Source organism: Vitis riparia, chromosome 1, assembly GCF_004353265.1.
Source record: "Vitis riparia cultivar Riparia Gloire de Montpellier isolate 1030 chromosome 1, EGFV_Vit.rip_1.0, whole genome shotgun sequence".
Taxonomy (NCBI): Eukaryota; Viridiplantae; Streptophyta; class Magnoliopsida; order Vitales; family Vitaceae; genus Vitis; species Vitis riparia.
The window spans coordinates 3,980,008-3,995,365 of NC_048431.1; the positions used below are offsets into that span (position 1 = coordinate 3,980,008).

General features: G+C 35.8%; 2 protein-coding genes across 9 annotated transcripts; one reads left to right on the forward strand and one right to left on the reverse strand.

Moving 5' to 3' along the window:
* The first annotated feature begins 305 nt into the window (after positions 1-305).
* LOC117912448 (CDP-diacylglycerol--serine O-phosphatidyltransferase 1) lies at positions 306-15,229 on the forward strand. Of its 8 annotated transcripts, XR_004651015.1 has the most exons (15): positions 309-763; positions 4,144-4,338; positions 6,127-6,192; positions 6,297-6,356; positions 7,609-7,699; positions 8,152-8,206; positions 8,382-8,461; positions 8,578-8,694; positions 8,847-8,931; positions 9,909-10,000; positions 10,840-11,093; positions 11,215-11,303; positions 11,451-11,591; positions 13,760-13,869; positions 14,571-15,229. XR_004651015.1 is itself a non-coding variant. In XM_034827034.1 (14 exons), the coding sequence occupies exons 2-13, from the start codon at positions 4,175-4,177 to the stop codon at positions 11,576-11,578; spliced, it is 1,281 nt and encodes a 426-aa protein (XP_034682925.1). In that variant the 5' UTR covers positions 309-763; positions 4,144-4,174; the 3' UTR covers positions 11,579-11,591; positions 14,571-15,229. The 8 variants fall into 8 exon arrangements, 6 of the variants coding, with proteins under 6 accessions (XP_034682945.1, XP_034682954.1, XP_034682925.1 ...); XR_004651017.1 differs by lacking the exon at positions 11,215-11,303 and having other exon boundaries at positions 306-763; XM_034827034.1 differs by lacking the exon at positions 13,760-13,869.
* LOC117912487 (palmitoyl-acyl carrier protein thioesterase, chloroplastic-like) lies at positions 12,684-14,907 on the reverse strand. The gene is made up of 6 exons (XM_034827080.1): positions 14,527-14,907; positions 14,314-14,447; positions 13,958-14,071; positions 13,704-13,872; positions 13,560-13,628; positions 12,684-13,472 (listed from the first exon to the last, which is right to left on the reverse strand). The coding sequence occupies exons 1-6, from the start codon at positions 14,905-14,907 to the stop codon at positions 13,128-13,130; spliced, it is 1,212 nt and encodes a 403-aa protein (XP_034682971.1). The 3' UTR covers positions 12,684-13,127.
* Positions 15,230-15,358: the final 129 nt, after the last annotated feature.

Below are 15,358 nucleotides of genomic sequence, written 5' to 3' on the forward strand. Positions count from 1 at the left end.
TATTTTGAATTTTGTTGAATGATTTATAATTTTATCAAAAATTACCCACGTTAATGGAGTGGAAAAATGGGATCCACCAGAACAACCCTAATCTTATCATGGGAGGGCAAATCAGGATATTTTGAATGAAAATTGATCACAGACAAAAATTGGGAGAGTAGGCGGTAATGGCGGTGACAGAGTAGAAGCAAAAGGATAATAAAAATTAAAAATAAAAAGGAGAGGGGGAGGAGAGAGCGGTCCATTTATATATATATATATATATATATATATTTATGGAGAGAGAGCAAATCTAAACATCTTCAAATCTCTCTTTGACCGTCGTACGCTCTCTCTCTCTCTCTCTCTCCCTCTCTCTCCCTCTCTTTGTTTTAAAGTTTTAAGATTAGTAGAGAGGGAGTCGCATCATCTCCTTTTCGCCGCTGTTGCAGGGAGACCCAGACTGAGTTGCTCTCTATTTCTCTCTCACAACTTTTTCCCTCTTTTCTCTCTGCCAAAACTGCAAGACTTATAAAGTCCATCTCCAAGAAAAGAGATGTATGGGAGAGAGTTATCTTTTAGTTTTACTTATTATTAATAATTATTTTATCGACTATCTTTCTCTTCTCTTCCTCTTTCCTCATTTCGATAACTCCCCCTTATTAACTCCTCTCTCTGTTCACAACCCCCCCTCTCCCCCCCTTTCCCACCACCGATCCGACGCCCACGATCTCCTCGTCCTCCCATCGTACGGCTAGGGCTCGCCTGTCAGCTTCCCCTCTACGTAAGTATATCTGCAAAATATATGTATTGCATATAAATATATAAATTTATATTTATACTTTGAAAATATAATACATATAAATAGGAAAAAAAAAGAAAAAATTTGAAATATCGTGTATTTTTATTAGCCACCTTTCTTTTTACTCTCTCTATCCATCTTTTCTTAGAATTATTTCAAATATTCTTTATCTGTATACGTTTATTTATTAATTATTATTATTAATTGGTAATAATACTGGTATTTTTTTTCTTTATACACCGTCTTCCCCGTCGCCATTTTTGAATCTGTTTTTGGCGTTCACTGTACGTAATTCGTTTATTTAAATTTTTGCTGAGCTGGGTATGGAGTAAAAATGCGTTTTTTCTTTTTTCTGGGTTGATGGTTGTGGCAATTTAGGCGTTTTTATTCAATACAGGTGTTTGGTATAATCAGAATAGGCGATAGCATGATGGGTACTGTTTGATTTTACCATTGCTGTGAGATTTTCTGGTTCCGGAAATTTATTTTTGTCATTCGTTCCCTGATTATATTGTTGATATATATGGGTGTGTGCGCGTGTGTTTGCAAGTATCTACATGATGTACTGATTTTCATTTTAGACATGTGGTGGAAGTGTAATTTGTATTGATTTGTGCAGTCTTTAGTGTTTGGCAGTATTACATGATGAAGGTAGATTAGTTGCTCTACTTTTGGATTATGAATCTTTACGGGTTTTCTTTTTCTTTTTTTGTTCTTCTTTTATCTGTTGCATGTACATTTAATTTTATTTTCTTTAAATAATTCTCCTGTGTTGGATTTGTTTTGATGTTTTCTGATAGATAATCTGGTGAGAATGAATTCTGCAAGTTTTCACCATATTATTTAGAAGTTCTAACTGGTTTTGATTCTTCAAGCTTCAGAAGCTTTATTTGATAACTTGGATATGAAATTTCAGTAAGGGTTGAGTTAAAACCCACAACTATATGGACCTGGATTATAAAGTTGGGTTTTGAATGCTGGGTCATGATGGTTGGTGAAGGACTAGGAGATATGTGAGCTGTTAAATAAATTTTTGCGGGTTTTGTTTTGCAGTTTAGTTTTATCCACGCCTGTTTAAGTTTGAGGATAGATTAGAGTTAAAAGAAATAGTGGAGATGGGGGTCCACTCAGAAGATGACTGAGAGCGATGACGGTTTTTAGCAAAGTTCAAATTTTGGGGATTTTATGGGTTCTGCTTGGCCAGCCCAATTGCATTTCTTTCCACTAGTGAATAGAGGGTAGTTGTAGATTTTAATCTTTGAAGGATAATATTTGAACCTCTCCATTTAACTTTTTCCAGGACTTAAACATCATGTGGAATCAATTTTTTTCTTTATAGGCATGGTAGAGTCACTTTTAATGGTGGGAGTTCATTTGGAAGTGGGATGCTATTATCTATGGTCATCGACATAGTGTCGGATTCTGATGCAGACATGTCAAATCACCACAATGGGGACAGTGGGACACAACCATATATGATTGTGTTTCTGCATACATTACATTAAATAAGAGTTATGTACAATAATGAGTATGTATAATAACACATATATATGCATACATCCGTACGCATATACATACGTATGTATGTGCAAGCACATACACAAAAATAGAAAGAGGTGGAGGGTGCAGGAGGGAAGAAAGATACAGTTACTTATGCTTGAGTTTGCTGGTGCATGTGAGTGAGGAATATTGCATAAAATGATGATGAATCAAACAAGGTGGACCTCTATCTCAGTGCTAAAATAGCTGTCAGACACAGGGAGGAGTGGGTGATGTCCTGCCAACAGTTAACAGCCCAATCATTGAGATGAAGATGTGTTCTATCAGTTGTTCACGGGTTGTTTTATTGTCTAGTTAACAAGTTCAATGATCTATAATGCATGTGTTTTACATTTCTTCTCTGGTACAGCTAACATTTTTTTTTTTTTTCATTTTTCACTCATAATAGTACTAAGACTATGGTTGTTGGGACTGCACATAGGTATAGGCTAAGCTGCTTTTTTCATATGGGCTGTCTTTTGTTCCATTCTTTTAAGCTCAGATTTTATGGTAGTTTCTATATTTTTAGTTTATTGGCAGGTGTTGGGGGGGAAAATTAGACTGCTAGAGCTTTAGTGGGTTGCTGATTAAGATACAGCATAGAATCTATGTGCTTCCATGATTGGGTATTTCTAATTACTTATATGAGGAGAAAATAAATGTTGGAAAGATGTTTCTCTTTTGGTTAACAATCAATTGTATTAGAAAAAGAGGAAAGGATTTCAATTCCTTATATATGAGAAGAATACTCTTAACTAGAAGAGAGAGGATTTCAAGCTTTTATATGTGAGAAAAATGCTCTTAACTAGAAGAAAGCAAAGATTATAACTTTCTATGAAATTACCAAAATAAAATAGATGTTCAAAACCCATTTCCCAGAACCAAAAAGAGAATGCTTTCAAATTTTAACTTCACCAGAAAAATCTGGGAGGCTGCTGCTGAAAGTGGGTATCGGTGGAACTCATAGTTAGTTATGCATGAGATTCATCTTAGGGAATGCTCCTCATATGTTTGGCTAGGTATTTTTGATGATTTTCTTTAGAAATTTGATATGATTGGAATTTCAGTTTGATGCATAAGGTTTACCAGATTCCTTCAATGATTGCATGGATTATAAATGTGAAAAATTGTAAATGAGCAATGCCTTTCCTGAATATTGGGAACACTCTTTAAGATTCAACTATTATTTAATTATAGAAATTGGTATCATCATTTTTATCTAAATTTTACAAATATCCTGTTCTTTAAAAATATATTTAATTACTATGACCTTTATTCTCAAATTTTTTTAGTCAAAGGTAAAATGGATGTTCTAAATTAAGGTGACTAAAATTACAGGCAAGTACAATTTTGTTTTGGTCAATTAGCTATAAATTGTCCCAGGACATTTTTCCTAGTTTAATTCAATATCATAGCTACTTGTATATGTTATTGAGATTGTCACAGAACATTTTTCATAGTTCAATACAGTGGCATGTCTACTTGTAGATGTTTATCGAGATTGTCACCGGACATTTTCTTAGTGTAATATGATGTTTATTTATATATCTTATCATAATCAAGCTATCTGATGTGCTATAAGTCATCAATTGTCAGTAAATAAGAGTTTCTTATATCCCTTGCTTCTGTGGAGAATTACTCATTTCAATTTCTGTATTTTCCTTTAAGACCTGCATGAAGATATGAGTTTTTACATTCTTTTAGTTCTTCCATTACTTCTAATGAAGGCTATGTTCTTGTTGGGAATGGAAGGTTAGGAAATAACTGAGTCTGTGCCAATAACAGACCATACTGTGCCTCATTTTTTATTATATGATTTTCAGTGAGCAAGTTGCATTGCTTAAACATTAAGCAATGGAACCTAATGGTCATAGGAGGGCAAGGAGAAAGGATTCTGCTGTTCAAGCAAATGGTAACGGCAGCTTATCAAGTGTTGGTGATGAACACGATCCATGGACTGCATGGGCATACAAACCTCGTACCATTTCATTATTACTTATTGGTGCATGTTTTCTTATGTGAGTGACCTATCAAATAAGTAGTTTACATCTTATTAAATTGATGGCTATATCTGTTGTTAGATTATTGAATAGGATAATTTATGGTGCTAATTATGAATCTATTGATTTTTTTCCCTTATTTTGACACTTGGTGACATGACTGTGATTCTGTCTCTGCAACCTCTTATACTTATGCTTCTGTAAACCATGCCAATTTCTGTAGTATCTACTGGTTATTGTGAATTTTAGTTGGACCAGTTCATTCCAATGTCACTACTTCATGGATAAATCTGTTTCTAGTATTGAATGTAGGGGAACCATTTGCATTTATAAGTTGTGTACTTCTATACCTTGCTTCAGTGACTACATTAGTTCATCCAGATGCAAGTCCTAGTTACTGTAGAGATAGACTTAATGATGATGAGGGAGTTTAAAATAATATTAACATAAAATTCTTCTATGTTTAATTAATTTGGAAATGAACATTATTTATTCCACATGTAGAGAGAGATCATTCAAACTTTCTTTTACTAACAATTTGTAGAACTTTTGTAAATTATATGATCGTCTTGTGATCTTAGAGTGTATTGTTTGATTGGGGGAAGGGTTTGTATTATTTATCTGGGCTTACATCCTGGGTCAGGTTGTGATAGTTAATGTTTGTTAACTCAAATGTTGTTCTCTTTAATCAGATATTCTCTTTTGCTTTCTTTTACTTTTTTCTTATTTTTGTTGCCTTCATATGTTGTTTGCTTTAGAATTTTGGATTAAAAAAATTTCTGTAAATCAGTGGTAAGGACAATCAAGTGGTCACGGATGCCACGTCCTTATCATGGGGACCCTACAAAATTGATTTCAACTTCTCTGAAGTCTTCCGTAAAATTAGTTGATCTATGTTTTTTTTTTATGGGCAAACAAGAATGTATAAAAGAAAAAGAATATATATATATAGAAGAGGCCAATCAAAGAGTGGGGGGCGCAGCCCAAGCTGATCTATGATTTTATATTTCTAAATCTATTCATATTGATGTTAGTTTTGATCTAATGGGCATCAATAATTTTATCAATAAATGCATCCCCCTGGGTGGGTCTATCTGCAGTAACATGATTGCCTGCATGAAATTGGAGCCTGCTCCACTGGTTATTGTCAAGACAGTACATCCCCAAGGTCCCCACAATGGTGTTGCTAGTGCAGCTTCCTGATGTTGACATGTGCTTGGGTTGCCTGTGAGACATGGAAAGTTCTTTCTGAGCTTGATGCTCATCCATGGCGAGTTCACAGCGAGTTGTTTTTAGGCTTTGGATGCGTTCATGGTTTTAGCCTGAGTTGGAAACAGGCTTGCTATCATCTGGACAGGTGTCAACATACATGCATTTCTAACTGTATCAATGTTTGACACATTGGATTTGGAGCAAACCATATCTTAATAACTTGGATAGATGTTGCCATGCATTGAGTTTATTCTGAGTCACGATCTGAATCAAGAGTGTTTTGCTTACTTGTCTCCTTGTTTTTCATGGGTTATGTAATGTTCTCTAGGAGCAGAAAAAACGGTCTTATGATGCTTGAGGTCCCTTCATTTTAAGGGGAATAGCTTTGCTATTCATCAGAATCAAACATGATGGACATGGGTTTCTTTTCTTCTTCCTTTTTTTTTTATTAAAAAAAAAAAAAATGTTTGTTGTGGTCTTGGAATAAAGATAAATTACCCTTGTATGATGTGCAGCATTCTTTTGTAGTTTTTTGTTTATTGAACTTGGTGGAATTAAAGTTTTACTTTTTGTTTGTCTGGATATGTTTACCAGTTGGGCAAGTGGGGCTCTGGATCCGGAAAGTAGGTCATCTGGCAATCTTGTTACTTCTGTGAAAAGGTGTGGCCTTGTCTGTCTGTGCAATACCACTTCATTTTAGAGAACTTTTTAGTATTGATACACATCATAAAATTTTGGTACCTCATGTGTATTGTTTCTGATAGGGGTGTATGGGCGATGATTGCAGTTTTTCTTGCTTACTGCTTGCTGCAAGCCCCTTCAACGTAAGTTCCAGATATTGTTTTCTTTGAACGAATTGGATTTCAAATTACCTTTAGCATTGAATCTGATGGCATTTGCAGATATCCTTTTCTTGATGTTGTTACTCTTGAGTCTTGAAACACATAATTGCCCCTTATCTGAATGGCATTCTTTAATATATTTGTGCTCAAGTGGAGCTCCTGCTATTTTTTGTTAATCGTTCTTATAGATATTTTTCAACACAGGATTCAAGAACATGCCTTTATACACGAGGAAATTAACAGGAGTTTAGGAGTTGATTTCTTATTTATGCTTCTCATCCTTATGCAAGAGACTATTTTGTTTCTTAGATGCCATTTTCAGGAAGGACTTTAGTTTTGCCTTTGCCCATTGATAGGTTGTAGAACTGTCATTTCAAATAGCTTTAGTGAATATGCCAGCTTAAAACTTGCTTTCAGTGTGGTTTCTTTCTTCTGTTGGATTCTGTTTTTAATGCATTTTCCTGATTCCAAATGTGAAGGAAAACTTCTATAGAGGTGCTGACTCATTAGGAGCATCTTACAGATAAAAATCATTTTAACAGCACCCTAATTATGAAAGAAAAAAGGAGTGGGAATTCCAGAAACCTGTATGATATGGGGTCAAGAAATTTGCAATAAGAGAATCTTATTAGCAACAATTAACTCCTTAGATCTTACTTATCAAAAAAAATTAACTCCTTAGACCTTGTAAAATTTCCCAATTGCTTAATAAATTTAAGAATGCAACTCAAATGGTTATAACTTTGCACGAGTTGTAATTTTCATGTTAACTAAATCGCTTTTCCAATATTCTTCTCTTAAAGTTCGTGAACTAATTGATTTAATTGTGTTTAGGGACAAGCAGAGAGTGAAGAATATCTGTCTAAAGAAAAATACTCTAGGTAGTACTTCCAGTAAAAAAAAAAACTACAAAAACTGCTAATACATAAGAAATCAGTGGTTTAGAATCTTATGATCCAACCCAGAATTTAATGATTATATCTATCCCATTCATAGCCCAATGGTCTGAGATCAACTGTTGTGATTTTTCTGCATCTCAGTCACTGCCAGGGAGTTGGATCAAAATTATTTATGTAGGGTCAACAATGGTACAACAATCTGCAATACAATTCTGGAAATCATCTCCATAGTGTGCTGACACCAGAATGGGATTTTGATGTTGATGCTACTGAAGTTCATAAACATTTCCAGTTATGCACTGTAAAATTTGTAGTCGTCTTTTTTTTTTTTACAGGGTACTTATTAGGCCACATCCAGCAATTTGGCGACTAGTTCATGGGATGGCGGTCATTTACCTTGTTTGTCTCACATTTTTGCTTTTCCAGGTTGGCTTTCTTTTCTAAAGCTCACATACTTCTAATAAGTTTGTGTGAGTGCATGTGTGTCCATATGCATGCATGTGTATGTATATATGTATGTAAGTTATTCCCATAATGTTCATGTTTGATGGTCATTTCTTTCTGCATCAACAATCTCAACACTTTTAGCAGCACTGAGATGCTAAAGGCCAGTGTTATTTGTTGAATGGCTTACATTCACTCATAATTAAATAAGCTTAGGTGTACTCCTAATGAACCTCTGTCTTTGTCTACCTTTCTCAAAATCGTTTCTGATAGTATCTCTTAAACAAAAGTATTTATCAACATCTATGTCCAAAATACTATAAGCTCTAACCTATGTGTTTTTCCCTGAATTTCCTTGACACCAATTATGGATCTTTGGTATGATTTCCAGTTAAAAGTATTGATAGTTGTCTTTCTGAATCTCTCATTTCCAGAAACGTGATGATGCTCGGCAATTCATGAAGTTTCTCCATCCTGATCTTGGTGTTGGTAATGCATTTGAACTTTGCCAAACTCTCCCCTCTGAACATTACTTGACATGGATTAGTTTGTTTTGCTTTCTGTAATGCACCTTCTCTTTTGTATTTGCTGAGACAGATTAGCTTATTGACTGCATGTTCAAGATCTGTCTAGATCGTTTTTAACTATTTGTATGACTTAACAGAACTTCCTGAAAGATCATATGGTGCTGATTGCCGCATTTATGTGCCTGAAAATCCAACCAGCAGGTTTAAGAATGTTTATGTATGATTTCTCACAATCCATTCACTTCAAAATTGTTTGTGTATGTTCCACTGTTCCTGACATACATCAATATGATATTGGGAGGCAAGACTTCTGATTTTTTCTGTTGTTTCTAGGAAACCCTTTTTGATGAATTTGTTGTGGCTCATATATTTGGATGGTGGGGTAAGGCTATAATGATTCGCAATCAGCCCCTCCTATGGGTGCTGTCAATTGGATTTGAGCTAATGGAGGTCAGTTTCTTGGTCTGATAATGTTATTTTGTGTTTTGCCTCTTAGGTTGTCATGGTTAATCTACCTTGTATGTCTAAGAATGTGCTCATGTTTCTGTTCTCAAACTGACTGTTTGAGTTCTATAAAGTTAAGTTTTATTTGTCAATTTCAGCTTACTTTCCGCCATATGTTACCAAACTTCAATGAGTGTTGGTGGGACAGTATTATCCTCGACATTTTAGTCTGCAATTGGTTTGGTAAGATCCCAAGAGCTATTTTCGTGGCTTAATTTTACTGGCTCTTGCAAATACTTGCACATGTAACATTAGCCTACATATTTATAACATTTGACTATTCAAGCTTTATCCTTGATTGTTGTAGCTTATCTGGTTAAATTTTTGTGCCATGTATCAGGAGTTTTTCATGACCATCTAAGCTAAATCTTGCATATTGTTCTGAAAAACACACTTCATGTATCAATTTCAACAATTTGTTCCCCCCATTCTCAGCCAAAAAAACAAAGAAAAAAAGAAAAGAAAAGCAATAGAGGACACTTTAAAACAATAAAAAAAGGTAGTCAATACTCAAACAAGCTCTTACTTGTCATTTAAAACTGTTTATTTGGGGGGGGGGGGGGGGGGGGGGGTTCATTTTTTCTCTGTTCTCCAATTGTGTCCTTCATTCTCTGCATTACTCATTCTGTTCATCATTTATAGGTATTCTGGAGATTTCAAATGATACAATAATCTCTTATTGTTGTTTGTATGGTGCATTCAAGGCCTTGTGTGTTGCTTCTAGTCCTCCAACACATGTGTAACATACTTTGCATTTGCATTAGTTTTTGCTATTTAAAAGGTCAGCAAGTCTTTTAAGTCATACTGTTGCTGGAGCTAGTAGTATTTTGTTCTCCCCTTTTTTACTCCATTCAGTTAGGGCACTAGTTTTTTATTTAACTTTTTTCTTTTATCAATGCAGTCTGAAGTTGGAATAAAAGAATTGAGACATGATAATATTTATACTATATTTCAGAATTCTGTGTACATTTCTAGGTTTTCTTAAGATCTTTGCATGAATTCGCAAACATGGTTCCTTACCCTGTGTATCTACCCAGATCATCTAGTGAATAAAAAGTTATCATTTTTGCATCTAGTTTCAGAATTTAGTTTGTGAATTAAGAATGGTATGTAGTCCTGTGGAGCCAATTATGACAAGTTGCATGTGATTTAATATGCAGGTATTTGGGCTGGAATGCATACTGTTAGATATTTTGATGGAAGAACATACGAGTGGGTTGGTATAAGCCGGCAGCCCAATATTATTGGCAAAGTATGTTGTGCATCAAAGTATTTACTCTTTCAGTTTTAGTAATATTTCAACTAAAATTATCATGTGCAATTTTTTTTCTTCTTTCCATTTTTTAATGTGCTGAATGATAGTAAATATACACTCTGAAATTAGTCATTAACCTTCATAACTGGGAAGTTTATGGAGCTGAGCCATGGTATGACACTTCCTTGCCTGCCAATTGGTACGGTTGGAGTCCATTTGGGTGCTTGAAACAAATAAATAACACAAGATGAGCCAATTTTGTGTTCCAACACAAAAAACCATAAAATCAATTTTTCAGGAACTCCCATCAGAAGAATTCATCTCTTTTCCCTGCTCTAAAAAAATTCTGGAAAAAGAAAAATGGAAATCGGTAGCTGGAGAACCTGTTTTCTGGAAAATGCCTATTCAGCAAAAGGAAATGGTATAGCTATTTTATATATCAATACTGCTGAACCATCCTCTATTTTGTCATGTTAACTTGAAAGCCTGTTTTCTTGTAATGATTATGCAGGGAAGGTTTACATTTAAGTGTACTTGTTTTGAAAATGTTCAGAATTAACCACATTACTTAGAATGTCATTTGTAAAACCAAATATAGTTTATACATGGTTGGGATTCTCAAGCCTTAGTCTCTTAGGAAGTAAAAGGATTTTGTGGAAACATGAGTTGGTTTAAACCACTTAATGGAGCTACATGATATGAGTGATGTGGTTAAGGTGCTGTTTTGGTTTCAACCTGGCAAATAGACCCTTGATCTGCAAAATTTCAATGTGTTGCATTGGCATGAAGAATAACGGATAATGATTCTAGATTACTACCATCTACTGGTTTCCCAGGTGAAACGAACATTAGGACAATTTACACCAGCACAGTGGGACAAAGATGAGTGGCATCCCTTGCTTGGTCCATGGCGTTTCATTCAAGTTCTCAGTCTTTGCATTGTATTCTTGACAGTGGAGCTTAATACATTCTTTCTTAAGTTTTGTCTTTGGATTCCTCCTCGAAACCCTGTGATTGTGTATCGGTTGATCTTGTGGTGGCTAATTGCAATACCAACAATTCGTGAGTACAATTCATACTTACAGGACAGGTACTATCTCTCCTTGCTTATTTGCAAATATTATACTTGATACTAAGAATGCCAACCAGCATTAGTGTGCATATAGTTCAACTTTTTCTTACATTTTGGTAAATGTTGTGTCATTCTTCAGAAAACCAGTGAAAAAGGTGGGAGCGTTTTGTTGGCTTTCCCTTGCTATTTGCATTATTGAACTACTCATTTGCATCAAGTTTGGACATGGTTTGTTCTCTATTCTAAAAGCATTATAATAAACATTTCAAGTTTGCTTATTACCTATTGTTTAACTGGCTAATCAAGTATTGATGTCTAGTTGATGTGTAAAACTTGCCTGCTGACATTCGTGAACTGTTATTTTACTCTTACCAGGCCTATTTCCCAAACCAATGCCTCTATGGTTGGTAATTTTCTGGATGTCTGCTGGGGTGGCCCTTTTAATATTTCTGATTGTGTGGTCGTGGCAACTACATCAAACTCTGGGGAGAAAGAGACGATGAATTTTCCTTTGTGGTACATCATTCTTTGATTCCTTGTTGTTCTTATGGATACCCATCCATTTTGTAAATACCAATCACCCTCATAAATTGTAAATGCTTTCTCTTTGGTTAGTGGATCACAGTTTCTTGTGCAGAGAATATTGATTCTTTCGTGTTAGATAGTGGGAGATAGCTTCTAATGTCAGGCTCATGAGTAATCAGTTTGCCTCCATTGCCAGATTGACAAATTTTTCCCAACTTGTCTGAAGCATAAATCGCTTGCAATGGTCTAGTGTTTCATATTGTATTGCTTAGTTTCTTGGTGTGATTCATTTAACATTTATTTATTTTTTTACTGGTCATTTTCTGACCACTGCATTGGATATTATGGTACATGGTAAACAATGTAAACCGTTTTCCTTTAGCTCATGGAAGCATAAACATGCTACATCATACATTTCAGAACCTGTGTCCTTTGTATTCTCAACAATTGTTAAAGATGAGCTTCTTTTTGTGGGGTTGAGCAGGGAGTGGAGTCTAAGCTATTTTATCTGATTTAATGATCTTGAGTATTAGCTTAAAATCAGTTGAACTAAACCAAATTTTAACAGCAATAGGGTTTGTGTTTGAAATGAATCACATCTGTACCTTGCAGAACTGGGAAATGAAAAATAAGATGCAAATAAAAGCCAAGCTTCAGATACCCCAATTTCATCCATTATTACTGACTTCATCTCCGTTTCACATCATGGTAGTAATCTATTACTACTCTGAACTTGGGTTGGTTTGTCAAAAGCTGAGCACCTATAGTATGAATTGTGGATTCATGGCTTAAATGTGCACATGAGCAATATCCATATGCCTTATGGCAATAATAAAACATTCTTTCCTGTTAAAAGGATGTTAGAATGTAGAAGCATTATTGATGACTTTTCTAATTCAAATAGTTATTTAAATTAATTGCTGTTTGGTTTACTTTCAACTTTTCTCTTTATTCTTTTGTGTTCACTGAAATATCTCACGACTAGGACCTTGACAGACCTGGAGAACCTGGCCTGTTATGGTCAGCATATTTTGTTTAATACTGCTGATGCACCGATATAGTTTAGAACTATTAGCAGGTGTCAAGATTGAATTGCCTGAGGTTTCCACAAAAAAATGATTAGGTTTACCTTATTGCTTGATTACAAATTCTTTCATTTCTCTGAGCAATGTTATTGACATGGTACCTTCCATATCAACCTATTCTTCTCAGATCCTATGATAAAGGCATTCTTCACAATCACCACAAAGATATTATGTCCCTTATTTCACTTCCTGCTCGCACTAGCCTCGATGATACTGTTGTTCAGATTAATTCCCATTGAATCACATCCGACCACTGCCACCTTTATTAAGAGCTTCAGTGTGTTCATGGCACCTGACCTAGAACATTGAAAAGTTTTGGGATATAGAGCAAATCCATTTAAGTTCTGGAAATTATCTCAACCCATCTCATATTGGTGATGAGGTGCCTTGAATATTGAATAGGACTAGTTTGCTAGATCCCATTTATATAATGTACAACTCATTAAGTAAAGGATATGGCAGAGTGTTTTGTCCTCCATTTTGTCCTCCCTCTGACGATCTCTTCATATTTGCGGTCCCCTTTAGTCTGGAGGACATGTGTATATCCTAATGTCCCCTTGTGAAAGGACCCATTCAGCAGACCATGGCCATCAAGAATTTCTGATGCCATTGGAAACCCATTTAGCAATTTGATCTCATTTGGTTGTTGTTGACCTCCCTCATTGAGAATTGCAGCCTCATCTGGTTCACATAGGGATTGAACAATGTCTGAACTTCCACATTCTCTTCTATATTCTAGTATGATGCTGGACAGTTGGTGGCTCTCCAAAAATTGATCAGGGATGGTCTGGAGAAATTATTTGAAAAACTTGCTGAAATTAATGCATTTAGTATCTGACTTGAACCAAGAATAATGTGAAGTGTTGGTCTTTACCTCAAGCATCCATCTTACGTACTTCACATTGTTCACGTGGTGGTTCATATCCAGATCGCTCCTCTTGGGCTACAGACCAGAAATTTACGTAGTCAGTAAATGTTTTTCCTCTAGGATGAGCTTTTTGAATTGGAATGGAGGTACCTTCAAGTTGGAGTTCACATATTTTGCTTTATCATCCAACTTAACAATTTTTTCAGGGACATCTTCTTTGATTGCTTGCTTCTCAATAAACCAGGGTGAAATCTCAGCCCTCACCTCTTCTGGCATTTTTGAAAGGCGCCTGGTTTGCTGGTTCATCATCACCCAAGTACTGTTCCATGGTTTAAATTTTTAGTCTGAGCATAATGAAAAAAAAAATATCAAGGAGAGAAATGGTAATGTTTTTTAGGATGCACCTGGTTGCTCTTGCAAAAATCTGCCCTGTGGCATGACTTCGAATTAGCCAGTCTCTTCGCATTCCATTCTTCCCTGATGCTCCAACCCATGTGTCAATTTCTACTACTTCTCCCCTGTAAGATGTGTTCATGTATTTGCCGGTTATGATTTCGGTTCATATGCCAGAAGGGTTTATATTAAAGTCGGAAACAATTTTAATGATTGGGGCCAGGTTGATCTTCAGTCACTTTGAAAGTTGTTACTAGGAGCTTAAATTTCTTATTATCTGCATTAGTACAAGGCTTTACTTCACTGAAGTTGATCAGCGTATAGAATTTTCCTTATTTGATGGTATAGAAGATGATATTAGACTTACCAGATTGGATAGTAATCAAGTTGAACCTGCATTCTTGAGACAACCCATATGAGATTGTTCCTCATCATTCCATGTGTAGCCCCGAATCCATTGCCAAGCAGTCCCGACATCCAAACGTGATTCAATGCTGTTTCCTACATGTTCATCCGTACTTTAAACAAATAGAACTATCAGTGACCGAATAGGTTGTGTTGACAGGTCAAGTTTTGTCACCTGCAAAAGATTAAGGATGCTCTCTAATGTTGCAGTTTTGTCAGGTCCAACTTCATATGAACGAATAACCACTGTCTGGCTGTATCCGACACCCCCTTCGACAATCAGCCCCTGACGGTATGGATCAACAAACTGCTTCTTTGTTGGAATATTTTGGCGGAGCTGCTCTTTGGTTATATGGCCATTTTCAGCTATGGAAGAAACTGAAGTCAATGCCGTTGCTGCTCCTACTGTTTGGCTCAGTAGATCAACCTTAGCTGTGGGCATAGTAGAAGTTCCATGTACCTTGATGTTATTCAGTTTTTGTTTATTTGGATCATGGGGATGGTCCCTGTTAGAACATCTGATGGAACAAGAGGCAGGGCAACAAAGAGAAGCCATTTTTTCCTTATGATGCAGCAAATGGAGGGAGGTGTTGGAAATTGAATTTTTCTTTTTTCTGATTGAGACAGAGGGAGGTATTTATAGTTTTCTTACGGCGGAGCCACCAAAAACAACTGGGTAGACGACAAATGAGGAAACCTTGTTGGAGTTGAATATATCGAAGAGGGTTATTGTGCCTGTTGGTAGAAGGTAGCTTTGAGTTTGCAAAATCAACTTCGATGTCTTAGGAGCCATCGACTAGTGAAGGTGACAAAAGGCTTTGTTTGGTTTTGGCATTTTGGTTGTGTGAAATACCGAGAATGCAGATGTTTGTAGGTCATAATTGGCATGACATGGAAGTGTGCTTGTGGGCTCCTGCAAATGGGCTTGGATTTTTCATATTGGCCAGCCTCATGGCTCTATGCTTGTTAGTAAGCAACATATGAAAATATCCTTTTTACTTTTGACC